Source organism: Parambassis ranga, chromosome 9, assembly GCF_900634625.1.
Source record: "Parambassis ranga chromosome 9, fParRan2.1, whole genome shotgun sequence".
NCBI lineage: Eukaryota > Metazoa > Chordata > Actinopteri > Ambassidae > Parambassis > Parambassis ranga.
Window position 1 is genome coordinate 10,698,677 of NC_041030.1, and position 12,845 is coordinate 10,711,521.

At 40.6% G+C, this 12,845-nt stretch overlaps 1 protein-coding gene across 1 annotated transcript; it reads left to right on the forward strand.

The window, feature by feature from the left end:
* Positions 1–116: 116 nt before the first annotated feature.
* On the forward strand, positions 117–9,634 carry LOC114441156 (aggrecan core protein-like). The gene is made up of 8 exons (XM_028413943.1): positions 117–407; positions 1,387–1,450; positions 2,630–3,010; positions 3,985–4,159; positions 4,350–4,477; positions 5,696–5,989; positions 8,720–9,579; positions 9,623–9,634. Exons 2-8 carry the CDS (start codon positions 1,387–1,389, stop codon positions 9,632–9,634), a joined length of 1,914 nt encoding a protein of 637 aa, XP_028269744.1. The 5' UTR covers positions 117–407.
* The last annotated feature ends 3,211 nt before the right edge of the window (positions 9,635–12,845 follow it).

Here is a 12,845-nt window from a genome sequence, read left to right on the forward strand (position 1 = left end):
GTCAGAAGAGTCTGATTGGATGAGGATGCACCTCTCAGACACATGGTCAAATTAGGGGGGGGGGTTTCCCCCCCTCCTCCACAAGGTGTCTCATTCACTTTTTAGATGGGCCCCTCCTCTCCAACAATGACGAAATAACAGTGTAAGTAAGGCAAAATTGAACTTGTTGCTTGCCAGCACTTCACGGTTTAAGTTGCTCTGTCCAGAACCAGGATCATCCCGCAGTGGGAGCCATCCCTGCAGCCGCGGTGCATCAAGGAGAGAAGAAAAGGCAACACCGGGAAGATACGCGCTGTTGAGCCAATCTGGAGTGGACCTATTTACGCACGCATGTTACACAGTGGGACTAACTCAATTTAAGGACATAAATCGATTTGTGCATTTCATGGAATAAAACTCCACTCAAGGTAATTTATTTATTTTTATATTTAAATGTAGACTATGTCTCTAAATTAACCTATTAGTAATAATTGGATTATATATTTCTCAATTTGTAACATTTTTTTTGTGATATGAGGTGGCTAAATGTTGACGAATAAGACAAACCACGTTATTTCAGTTGAATCTCATGAGTTAAGTCAAAGACACGGTGGTGCCGTGTTGTCCTCAAATAACCCTAGCTGCTGTGTCCCGCTGCTGACTGAGGCAAGTGAACTGATATTAATAAAAAAAAAAACAGGATCAGCTCTGCGGATCTGAGATGACTCCACGTGCTTTTAGATTTAGTGAAATAACGTGTTATCATATTCATATTAATCAACAGGTGCTTCTAGACAGGAAACAGTCAGCGACACTGAAAAGTTCATGCAAACCAATTCACTTTAAAAATAACTGTGTCTCAGACATTTCTATTTCAAAGCAGGAAGCATCTATGTGCTCCAAAAATCTGTAACTCGTTACACGCCTGTGTGATGCTTACTGTAAGCAGTGATATCATTTCTACTTTCTTTTTTTTGTATTTCCTCGACAACCTGCCACAACTGCATGCATTCTATGATAGACGTTTTAATAAATTCTGCTTTAAAGAGGCGATAAATATTTGGTTTACATTAAGGTGTCTGAATAGACTCCTGGAACAGACTGCAAATCTGACATATTTTAGATGATAGTCTCCTGTCACTGCCATTAGAGGGCTTCTCTGTTTTAACGAACGAAGAATTGGATTTTTTTTACACAACACACCGCTCGTGTTTATACAGTGGGGTGCAAATGAGGGCGAGAGGGGCTCGCTGCTCCTGTGCTCCTGTCTCCACAAACTCTTAAGTTCGACCCCACAGGAAGTTTTTGCCTCTCAGCTCTCAGCCACCCACAAATTCACTGAAAACATGAGGCTGGCTCGTTAAAGGTGAATGAGTTTTCTAAGGCACGTTCTTTTTTTTCCAACAGATGATACTAAATATTAAGCACATCCTGTGGTTATTTTGTCTCTGCGAAGCTGCAACTGCAACAGGTAAGTTCCCTCTGTCTTAGTCACTGCTCTCTTCCTCCACCTTTTGTCTCATTTTTCTGTGTGTTTCTCTCCTGCTCTTATTTGCAGCACACTGGCTGCTGTGTTATTGATGCCTCATAACTTTCATTCTTAAACTAACAGACTGTCATAACCCTCTTCCATTGAAGGCGGGTGACTCTGTACTTTAAATTGAATTGTGACATTGAGGTGTACATCTTGGGCCCTCATGGCTCCTCTGGCCCCTGGTCCCTGACTCTGTCTCATGGGTACAGATGGACACCTTTCAATTAGACTGTGTTCCCAGTCTGGAAGCTGAACAGCTGGTTTTATCCCACATGTTAATAAGACCCTCTGTTAAAGCACACACAGACTCATGCCTCTGGGGCTGTCCCACCACTGTTTCCAGAGCATTCCCCACATTGTTCCCTGTGAACACCACCCCTCTCTCCCCAGACCCTCCCCAGGAAAAAAACAACAACCAAACAAACAAACTAAAAAACTACAAAAACTTTTCTTTTAATTTTAGATTAGGTGTACAAACAAGAATGACATGGTTAATTAAGAGTAGCAAGAATAGTTCTGCTTAACCTTGTCTAATTGAAAAGCAGTGACATCATCAGTGTTTGTAATAGGGAGGTTAATTCCTGCCTCTTCCAGTGGACCACATGGAACCTCATAAAGGAAAATACAAACATAGTGGTCAGTGTTGATAGACAAATATGTAATGTCTTACAAGAGTGGGAGTGGGTGATAGTATAGTGTGATACTGTCCACATAATTTACTTTTGTTTGAGCATGAGAAGTGTTTCCACTTCTTATCCCTGAAGAGGGAACATTTAAAAAAGAAAAAGAAATAGTCTAAGTCATAACATGAAGTGATGCAACCATGACTCAACTAGTTCTCTCTAACTCCATACAAACGTGCTGTACATACACTACACACAGTGTTAAACGTGTTCTCACACCCATCATTTTAAGGATGAAGTTTGAGTTTCCAAGAGCCATTTTCAAGCCATGATGCATGTTTTTTTATTAGGCTGGGTGTAGTTGTCACACCCTATCAATGAAAGTTGGGCAGTTTATAATGTCTACGTGCGGCGGTGGTAAACAAAAAATGTTAACATAAAGGAAATACATTTAATAATACATTATACATTTATTTTTCTTTCTTTTTTCCAGAGAACACATTATCAATAATCAGACCAGTCACTGGGTCCCTGTCAGGGAAGGTGACACTTCCATGCTTCTTCTCCACAATCCCGACCTCAGCACCAGTCATCAGTCCCAATGGAACAGCCATTCATAGTGGTGACTACTTGCGAATCAAATGGACCAAAATAGAAGGAGAGGTTGAATCCACGGTGCTGGTGGCTCAAAATGGGGTCATCAAGATAGGCTCAAGCTACAGGAACCGCGTGTCAGTGCCCAGTCACCCTGAGGATGTTGGCGATGCCTCACTGACAATGGTCAAGCTGCGTGCCAGTGACACGGGAACGTATCGCTGTGAGGTCATGTATGGCATTGAAGACACCCAGGATACAGTTGACCTTGATGTCAGTGGTAAGAGATTCACTGTGTCTTTCCCATGTTATCCTGGAATCAGACACAAAACAGGAAAATTGAAGAGGGGGTTGCTGCAAAGGCTTAATAATAGTGAAATGTAATACACATGGTGATAGAAATGTAAACAGTATGAGAGCCCGATGGGCGCCCTTTTGCTTACTAAGATAGCAGCAGCTACCTGGTAGTTACACAGAGCAACCATAGTTTTCCAGTAGTTCTTATTTTAGATACTATGCAGATGACACTTTGGGTTCTCGCCCATACCAAGTGCTGCAATATTTTAACCCAATCAGCTATTAGAAACCAAGTGTGCAGGCACTCCAGAGTGTGGTATGGACCTAAAGTAACCCCATGCATCCATACCATGTGCAGCTATTTCTCTTGTTGGGAGTCTTTTAACTTCACAAAGCAATAAGAATTTTATCTGAGTATAATGATAATAATTGTGTCTTTGTATGGGTGGGGGTTACCAAGCCTTACCTAGTGTCATTATGTGCAGCCTACATGTTGTCTTTCGGGAAGTATTCAGGGAGATATAACTCATGTAGCAAACATGGGTGGGGGGATCCTCAGATAGTTTTGGTTTTTACTGGTTTACAGTGTGCATAACCTCTATTCCAACTATCTGCAATGTTAATTATGACTATCAATCATATCCTCTGTGTCTGATTACTGTCCACAAATATGGAGATTTCAGGGCTATGGCATCATGTGCAGCTATCTCATTCATTTGTGGTGAAGTGAAGAGTATTTTGCTTATCCTCAGGGTTTATTGCAAAGTTCCTCCTTTCCAAAGAAGCTGAGAGACCCAATTATTCCACTCCTAGAGTGTTCTTTATAAGACAGTTGTCATAATTTACAGCACGGAAATGATGCTAATGAATTCCAGATCACTATGTTTAAGTTTCTATACAAAACCTTCTTATGTATTGTCTTGTAATGTATTTTCTTTTTCCACTATCCTTGGCCAGGTGTTGTTTTTCACTACCGGGCAAGCACCAGCAGGTACACTTTGGACTACCAGAAAGCTGTCCAAACCTGCCAGAATATTGGAGCAGCCATTGCTACCTATGAGCAGCTGAAAGCAGCCTATGAGGATGGCTTTGATCAATGTGATGCAGGCTGGATCGCTGACCAGACAGTGAGGTTAGCTGCACTTCAGTCCACCAGAGTCATTGCTTGTTACAGCAATGCCACTCAATGACAAACAAGGGGTGGCCGTTAAGTAGAGAGGCCACTTTTATGATCATTGATAATCAATACATTTGTTGTCTGATGTAATGTGAACTGTTTTTGCAGCAAGGAAAGATGATGTCATGTTTGTGTTTTTGTACAGATATCCAATCACAAGGCCAAGAACAGGCTGTTATGGCAACCTACTCTCTAAACCTGGTGTCAGGTCATACGGAACCAAGAAACCCACAGAGACCTATGATGTATACTGCTATGTAGACAAACTTGATGGTAAGGAGTAATTTGTCAGTTTGAGGCATTCACACACACTTGAGCCAAAATCCAGAAATTACCAGCGCCAAAGCAAATTACTTTTACAGTTTATAAAACTACTGTCCAAATGCAACAAATTGCTTTGTCTAAATACTCCACTTTTGACAATGGGTGACATTTTATGTGTTTTTCTGCACCAGATAATCTCATGCGTAGTACAAAAAAGTGGAGGTGGGATTACAGAGAAGCTTCTAATAATCTGACAGTAAAGAACGAATTAAGAGGCATTCTTTTGCTGTAGTGGTTTTTGAAAAGTAACCAACAAAAATGTGATAATGAGATTTTTAAGTGTCTTTGGCAGTGCTGGGAAGTCTGAATTTCTCAGCCAACAGTCTCTTTCTGTCTTCAGTCTCAGTTTACTGCAAATGGGCTAAACTCAACTATTTTATGAGCATCCCTCTTGTCTCCCCTCGGCTGGTCTCATGCTGCATGATCTTTAAATGCAGCAGCTCTGTTAGTGTACATAAAAGTTTAAAATTATTTGGAAGTCAATGGGAATATGAAGCCATCAGTCAGTACTGTGACATGTATGCTTATGCTTATTTTCCTGACACTTTACATGTATTTTTAAAAAAATCATTCATCAAAATCATTTTGTTTTTTTAATGAATAGCACGGTAACCATTCTATCATTTTTAAAGGACAGAACAACAAAAGATTCATGTGAAGTTTGGTTACTGAACGTGACTTGTTGTGGAGGGTGTCATGTCTGCCTTCAATAGGGGAGACATTCCTGTATGGAAAACATAAACTCTCCTAATCGCAACACTCTTGTAAATCAATGGGAAGAAACCAACATAGGAAATTCAAAACGTTACACCCAAGACTAACTGAAAACATCAAGTCAATCAGTCATCCTCTCTTGTCAGATGTTGTTTGGTTTCAATTAGGATCTTGCATTTCTTTGGTCTTTCATTTGTATTATCCTGTAGGCAAAGACAAATGTTCATCCTCTTCCTCCTTCTACAGTCTTTTTGTTTTTTTACAAGTACGATCCTTACCTTGTAATCTAGTTTACTGAGCCACAAAGGGAAAAACTGAAGTAGAGACACATTTCTGCCACGTGATACATGTGTACCCCACCTCAAAATTTTACAATGAATTAGACAATTTCCTGTTGCCTTAAATCTAATCGCTGTGTTTGTTTATTGTGTTATTCCTTTGTTTTTGATTCAGGCGAGGTCTTCTACACTCCTTTGACCTATAAGATGACTTTTGAAGAGGCCCGTGAGGAGTGTGAAAAGAGAAATGCTGTCCTTGCAAGCCCTGGTCAGCTCCATGCCGCTTGGCGTCAAGGGCTGGACAGGTGTGACTATGGCTGGCTGTCTGATGGCAGTGTACGACATCCTGTTGCTGTACCCAGAGTTCGGTGTGGGGGTGGCCTGCTCGGTGTCAGGACCATGTATCGCTACAGAAACCAGACTGGCTTCCCAGAATCAACTGAGAAGTTTGGGGGTTACTGTTTTAAAGGTAAGAAAATGTGTTGTTACTATTTAGTGTGGAGTATGTCATGGAACACAGTGTTACCTGCATGTGTTGAGTCACATATCATGCATATGGTCATGCTTTGGTTTATAAAAGACGCAGTGATTGAAGGCACAGGCCATTCCCTGACAAACCCAGGACTGACTGTAGGGAGCTATGAGCTCATGTCCTTCATTTATTCACTTGTGCTTCCCCACCCTTTGATTTTCTGCTTCTTTGCGCCGCTCTGCGCTTTCTCTCCATCTTAACCACAACAGCACTTTAAAATCCTTACAACTTGTTTCTCGTTTTCTCAGTTTGTGTTTCTGTTTCAAGCATCATGATTGTATAGTTTCGAGAATAACAACAACATAAGTACAGCAGAGGAATGATGCATGATGTGCCAGACTGTAGTGTCCCGTTGACCTCACTGTCTCACATTTTTGTCTCCCGCCCAGTTATGAGCCAAGAGGAGAAAATACAAAAAAAAACACTGTTTACTTTGAGAGCGGTGGATAGACCTTTTTTTGGTTTGAGAGCAGTCAGTACTGGACCAATCAAGATTCCTGCATTCAGCCTTATTGGTGTGATCTACTAGAGTGCAAATATTAGTAAATAAACACAATAAATTTAAAGCATCCATCATCCAAAAATAACCTGACCAACTAAGGCCATGTGGGTGCATTGCGGGCATAGAAATAACCTCATGTTGTAAACCATGGTCGACTAGAGAGAATATAGCTACAGATATAAATAGTGACACTTCATGGTTCGTTCGCATAATTAGACTAAACCCTAAAAATGTGTGTTCTTAACTAATCAGTATTCCCAGGGTAGATGATAGCTGCCATGTAGAAAAAGCAGCAAAGGTATCTAATACCACACCTGTCAGCCCTTTTAGTCCCACTATCTAACTCCCTTCCCGTCTTTCACCTCTCATTTCCGCTGTCAGTTTGCTCTCTGTCATTCTCACTTCTACTTATCAGAGTAGACGTTTGGATAATGGACAAAGCTACTGCTGGACTTCTAAATTCAGTCATCCTTGGTGACCCTTGACCTGGCCTTTCCATCTTTACAAATGAGAGGCTGGACAGATAAGCCGTCCACTGCCTAGCCATTTACTGCCCCTGGGCCATGCTAACTCTCGTGGTGATAAGTCCCTGTGGAGTTCAGAGGGCACATAAACAGGCCACCTTCACCTCCTGCTCTGTGTATTCCATGTCAGCCCTCTCAGTCATGTTGTATTTACACCCCAGCGTAAGTGCTTTTCAAGTGCTCTCGTTTGGCGGGACTCTCTCCATCATTCCCCACTTTCCCATTACCTGGAATATCTCAAAAACTTTTATGTAAACCTACGTCACTTTGACTCTGCAGAAAGACGAGGATAAAGGAGGTCAATGCAGAAGGAGAAGAGAGATAATTGATCTGTGATTGGTGTTTGGATTAGCTTGAGGAAAGCAAAGACCTCAGTAACAGCAGCAGCCCGAATGCATCGGTGAGATAATGCAGGCGCTGTTTTTCCTGTCAGGGAAAAACGTGTGTCACGCCTTACATCAGAGATAGTTTAATGAAGAAAGGGCTCTAGTACGTAATGGTCAACAGCTGCCTTTGCACACTGTCTGCACTGCCGAGGAAAGATTTCTAAAGCTGCTTTACTGGTTTTTATGGGTGTGAGTGAATGAGAGGGCATGAGAGGACAGAGGGGCTGGGAGAGAAAAAAGAATTAAGAATTAGAGTTAAAAGAACTCCATTGTTAATATAATCTTATGAATAAACAGCTGAAAAGACTAAATCTGGGAGTCACAGGTAAACATTCAGACAGACGGGTAAAACAAAGGATAAAAATAGCGAGGGCTATTCCACAAAAAAGGGCAAAACCACAACACTGGAGTACTTTTTGTTACATTCATGGGAGCCCTTTCAGGGATGGTTTAGAGTGCTCTTGGTTTTTCCTAGAAAGTAGAACAAATTACATCATTGATCACAAATATCTCATCTTATCAGGTACAAGCCCAAAACTGACTTGTTGTCAATACAGGCCTCACTGTTCTTTTGGCTATTTGCCAATCATTCTAAAGCACATAAAAGCATCATTTGAATAATGTTACAGAAGGTTTAGAACAATACTAAAGAGAGGAAGTCTTTACACGAAGGTTTCTAGGAAACCTTTATCTCTGGCACTTAAATCTTTTAGTACATAGCTGTTGCAGCCATTGGGTATTGGTTGTACTTACAACCTACTCATAAGGCACATCTCACAAGTCTCCACAAACTTTATACAACAATATTGTTATATAGCTAATATGGTAGAGTGGGCATGCCAGAAGTTGAAGCTATAGTCTCCCAGTAGTGTAGGTTTCAAAGATAGATTTGTCTGTTGACTCAGTTTGTTCGCAAGGTTTTTTTTTCTTATCTTTTCCTCACATGGTGCATGCAAATGACGTAGTGAATCATAGTTATCTGGATTATTTATGTGGTAAACAAAAGTCAGCTGTTTAAATAAATGTTTTTAAAATAGACATTTAGTAGACAGTACTGGTCCAGTTCTGTTCAATTTTGACTCACACCTAACCTTACTAACCCATAATGCCACTGATTGCTCTTTGATGTTGATAATTTGCAAAGAATGGTCTAATGTAATGTTAATGTTTCGTTTTTATGTATAGTGCCACCTCTGCAGCCCAGCTTTTTGTACTTCCAGATTTTTTAATCTTTCTGCTTATGTATGTTTTATAGGAAGGAAAGAGGTGATCAACCAGACATCCTTTGTGGATGTGTCTGTAATAGAAACTACCACCACCTTCAGTCCCAGGACCTCCATCCCTTTACTGGAGAGCACTGCTACTGTGACAACTACGAGATCTGACACAGTAACAGAGGGAGAAGACTCTGCGTCTTCTACAAATCCTCCATCTATGTTCTCTACCAGTATGGCTCCACCTCGCCCCACCACAGCAGGCCAAGAAGAAGAATTAATCACCACAGTTGCACCCACCATCAAAGATGAACATGAGGATGATGTAACAGCCACACCTGAGTTCAACATTCATGACTTTGTAAGTGAAAATATAACTTTTGTGGACATTTCCTCCCAACGAGGTGACAGACTCTCAGAACCCACAGTGTCCACTGATGAGCCAGATGACCACTCAGTGATTGAGATCAGCACAATTCAGCCTGATGTCCAGATGCCCGATGTCTCTCTCAGCACAGAACCTATGTTCGCTGAGGGGAAGACGGAGGAAACTATTCTTGAGTCTGGCATCACCACGGGGATGATTTCTGATCTAACTGACACTCCAACAGATTCTACTGAGCTGACCCCAGTGGATGAATTCAGCTCCTCAGAGTCACCCTCTGTTACAACACCATTTCCAGACTATGATTCTGAGGAGATTGAGACTAAGATTGGTGTAGAAGTTATGCCACCTACTCAACCACCCGAACCAGACATCTCAGCCAGCCCATCAGGGAGCACTACTGTTGCTGATACAACAGCATTACCCACAGACACCACATTTATGTGTAATACCAGACCCTCGAGTGAGAAGGAGATGACCACCACAGTGCCACCAGAGACAGCCACACCTCCTGAAGTCGTGACAGCTGCTGTGGTGCGGATTGACAGTGAAACATCAGCTGAGGATGTGACATCACTGACAGCTGTGCACATCTTTGATGAGTCCACTACTCAGGTCACAGAGCACAGCGGTGACAGACTTACAGAGGAAGACACACAAACAGAGATTGGCACAGAGTTCTTTACATCCTCTTCGACAGTTTCCTCTGCGGACAGCACGGTTGCCTCTTTAGCAGCAGTGGTCCCCGATGAGCCATCCATCCAGATGACCACTGTTGTTCAGATTCAGAATATGTCAGGTAAGACATACCCTCAGTACTTTCTCTTAAATGCAGATTATACTAATTTAAGACAATGAGGAATCCTATTATTATTACTAGTAGTATATGCTATTTTTATTTGGCCAAAAAAGGAACCCAGAGGCTGATGTTCCATAACTTATGAGGTACATTGTGTCAGAGCTTTGTTTTGACTGGTTTGGAATAATTGCCGAGTACAATAGCACAATAGCTGGGAGTTTCTGAAGGCTGTGCTGTCCAGGGTGCTGAAGACAAAGTTGTTTTTCTTGCTGCTAGTGAGATGGTATGATGTAAACATGGCAACAGTGTATCATGCTTCTTATTAAACCCACAAATTTTCCTGTTGACTATTATTCTTTTTTTCTGTGAAACTACAAGCTTTAACTTTTGATTACTGACTTGATTATGTCCAATAGCAGTAAGGTGATATCCATGTCTGTTACATACTAGATTCAATATTTTTAGAGAGAAGTTGAAGCATTTTGAAGTTGGAGTTGATCAAGGCATTTGTCTCCTAGATGTACTGCTTAACTGACATGCACACAGCAGATGTGTCATTGTTTATACTTCAAATTTGTCCGAACTGTTAATATTGTCATGGTGACTCATTCATTGTTTTGAGAAGCAGCTTGTGTTGGAGCAAAGGATCTTGGAATTTATACAAGTGAATGAATGGGTCGTTTGGCAGCATTTAAGAATAACTTGTGATAGGTGCTAGGTCCATGTTGAATCAAAGTGCTTGTGTGTGTGTCAGCACTATGCGGTGTGGTCATTTTACTTGCCAAGAGTACACAATACAGTAATGTTTTTTAATGTTTGTGTAGATACTTAACATACAGAGTCTGTCTGTGTATTTGTACTGCAAGTCATGGTGCGATTTCAGTATTACTCTCCTTGTGTGTTCCTATGCCAGCTTACTGAGAGCCAGTCTGGCAATGGAAGAGGTGTGTTGGCAGTCTACCTGAGTAAGCACAGAAACCTGCCTTCTGTACAGACTGGACATCACTTTAAGAGGTGATGTCATTGCTAACTCGCAGCCTCTCCTCTCAGTCAGGGCAGCTGGAGGCTGCCTGACCAACGTGGGTGATTATAGCTACATATATACTGCTACGTCATGTGTGATGTAGCTCAGCTGAGATGTTCGAGGTTTCTGCCCTCCCAGTTCGTGTGGGAAAAGCCAGTGGAAAATATTGTGGCATGGGGCGAAGCATGTTGTCTGGCTGCATAGTGACACAGCGCACAATATCAGGGTGTTGAAATTCAGTGAATGGATATTTAGCATAGCAAAACAAAAAACACCGTCTCAGTGTTATTCTGAACATTGTCCATGTGTTTCTGATTAATTGATAACAATTAAAGTCATTGTTTACCAAGTGTTTATATGACATATTATGACTTGTTGAAATATTGATACTGTGAGGCGTGTCAACCACAAATGTCGCAAAACAATTCACAAAACCACCAACAGTACATTCTTACTGTAACGAAACATCTATTTAACATTCAGCACATAAGGCTTGTTGAACTGATGCAGAATCCACTCTCTAGTGAGGTGCTGGATGAGAATGACCCATACAGAAATATAAGGCTACATCAAATAATTTGTTGCTACATCTGTTGTTTGATCTATCAGCTAATCTTAATAAAGACATGTATAATGGAATTTACAACCCTTGTGTCTTTCTATTTGGGTTTGTTTGTCAGTCAGTGGTTAACTCCATCCTCTTGTGTAACGTGTTGCTGCATAATCTAAAGTGATATTAGAGTTATGAAACGCAGCAAAAACCCAGCTCTGACTTATGTTGGTACTTTCTTCTTATTTGGCCCTGTTCTGAACCTGTTCATTTCTGAACAAATAAAAATGAAAAATAAAAATATAAAGACAGGAAAAGTAGGGGACTGTGTTCAAGTCCTACTTGTTCTTGTGCTATTTGTCCCATGTAGTTGTGCTCATACCTAACACTGCTATGAAGATAGCATGGGCTGGTGCTTCTTTGAAATTGTCTGTGTAGGCAGCCATTGCTGCAATGTGACTAGAGAAAAGGCTGACCTGGTCTTCTAGCAGGTGTTCTGAGCTGGTTTAGCTGTTATTAGTTACAGCCAATAATCTGCTTCATCTGCATGTGGGAAGAAAGAGAGAGCGTGAATGTTATATGCCTCCTGTGTCTGTAATTTGTTTTAATGCATTAGCAGTAGAAGATGTGTATTACTTTAGTCCAGACAACACCTTGTTTATTCATATAAATACATAACATTTTGTAGGTGGATGATGATAATATTGCTGTAGAGGGAACACAATGTGGCCTCTCTTTAACATTGAAAATCACGTGCCAGAAGTGGACATATATTTGCATTGTATTATATTGCATGTTGTATTATATTCATGCATTGAAAATATGTTTGAATATACTTGGACTAAAAATTTAAACAGTACAAATACAATTAATATTGACTTGCTAATACTGGATGCTGTTAATCAAGAGGGATTGAAGGGACAATTGTTGTTTGTGTTTTAGGAGGCCCCTTGGTTCTTTTTTAACATCAATTCAGAATATAAATCTTTTAATTACACAGTATTTTGCAATGTTTGTGTAATTGTGTCATTTTAGGTATAAACAAATTATTTTGGAAAAGGACTCGTATGAGAACTGGGCTTTGTTTTTGTGAAAACATCAATGTTGGAAATGATGGATTGTAGAAAGGCAAAGTGGTTCACACAGCCGGCTGCACAGGGTGTATTAACACTCTGTATTTTAGTTTTCACACATATTTTAGCTGTTGATATTTGGAACATTGCAGTAATCCCATAGAGATATAGATGTCCATAGAGAAAATGAACATAATTTAGAAAAAACACATCATTCTCTGATGTGTGATGGACTGATTACAACTAAAAATGAATAAAGTGATAACATGTATTTAAAATGTTTAAAGGGGTAGGCCATATGTTGGTATTTAAGAGTGAAGTAAAATGCTACTCTAA

Coding starts and splice junctions, on each gene's coding strand:
- LOC114441156 (XM_028413943.1), top strand. CDS start 1,387: ATGATACTAAATATTAAGCACATCCTGTGGTTATTTTGTCTCTGCGAA. Junction 1,451..2,629: donor CGAAGCTGCAACTGCAACAG/GTAAGTTCCCTC, acceptor TCTTTTTTCCAG/AGAACACATTATCAATAATC. Junction 4,160..4,349: donor ATCGCTGACCAGACAGTGAG/GTTAGCTGCACT, acceptor GTTTTTGTACAG/ATATCCAATCACAAGGCCAA.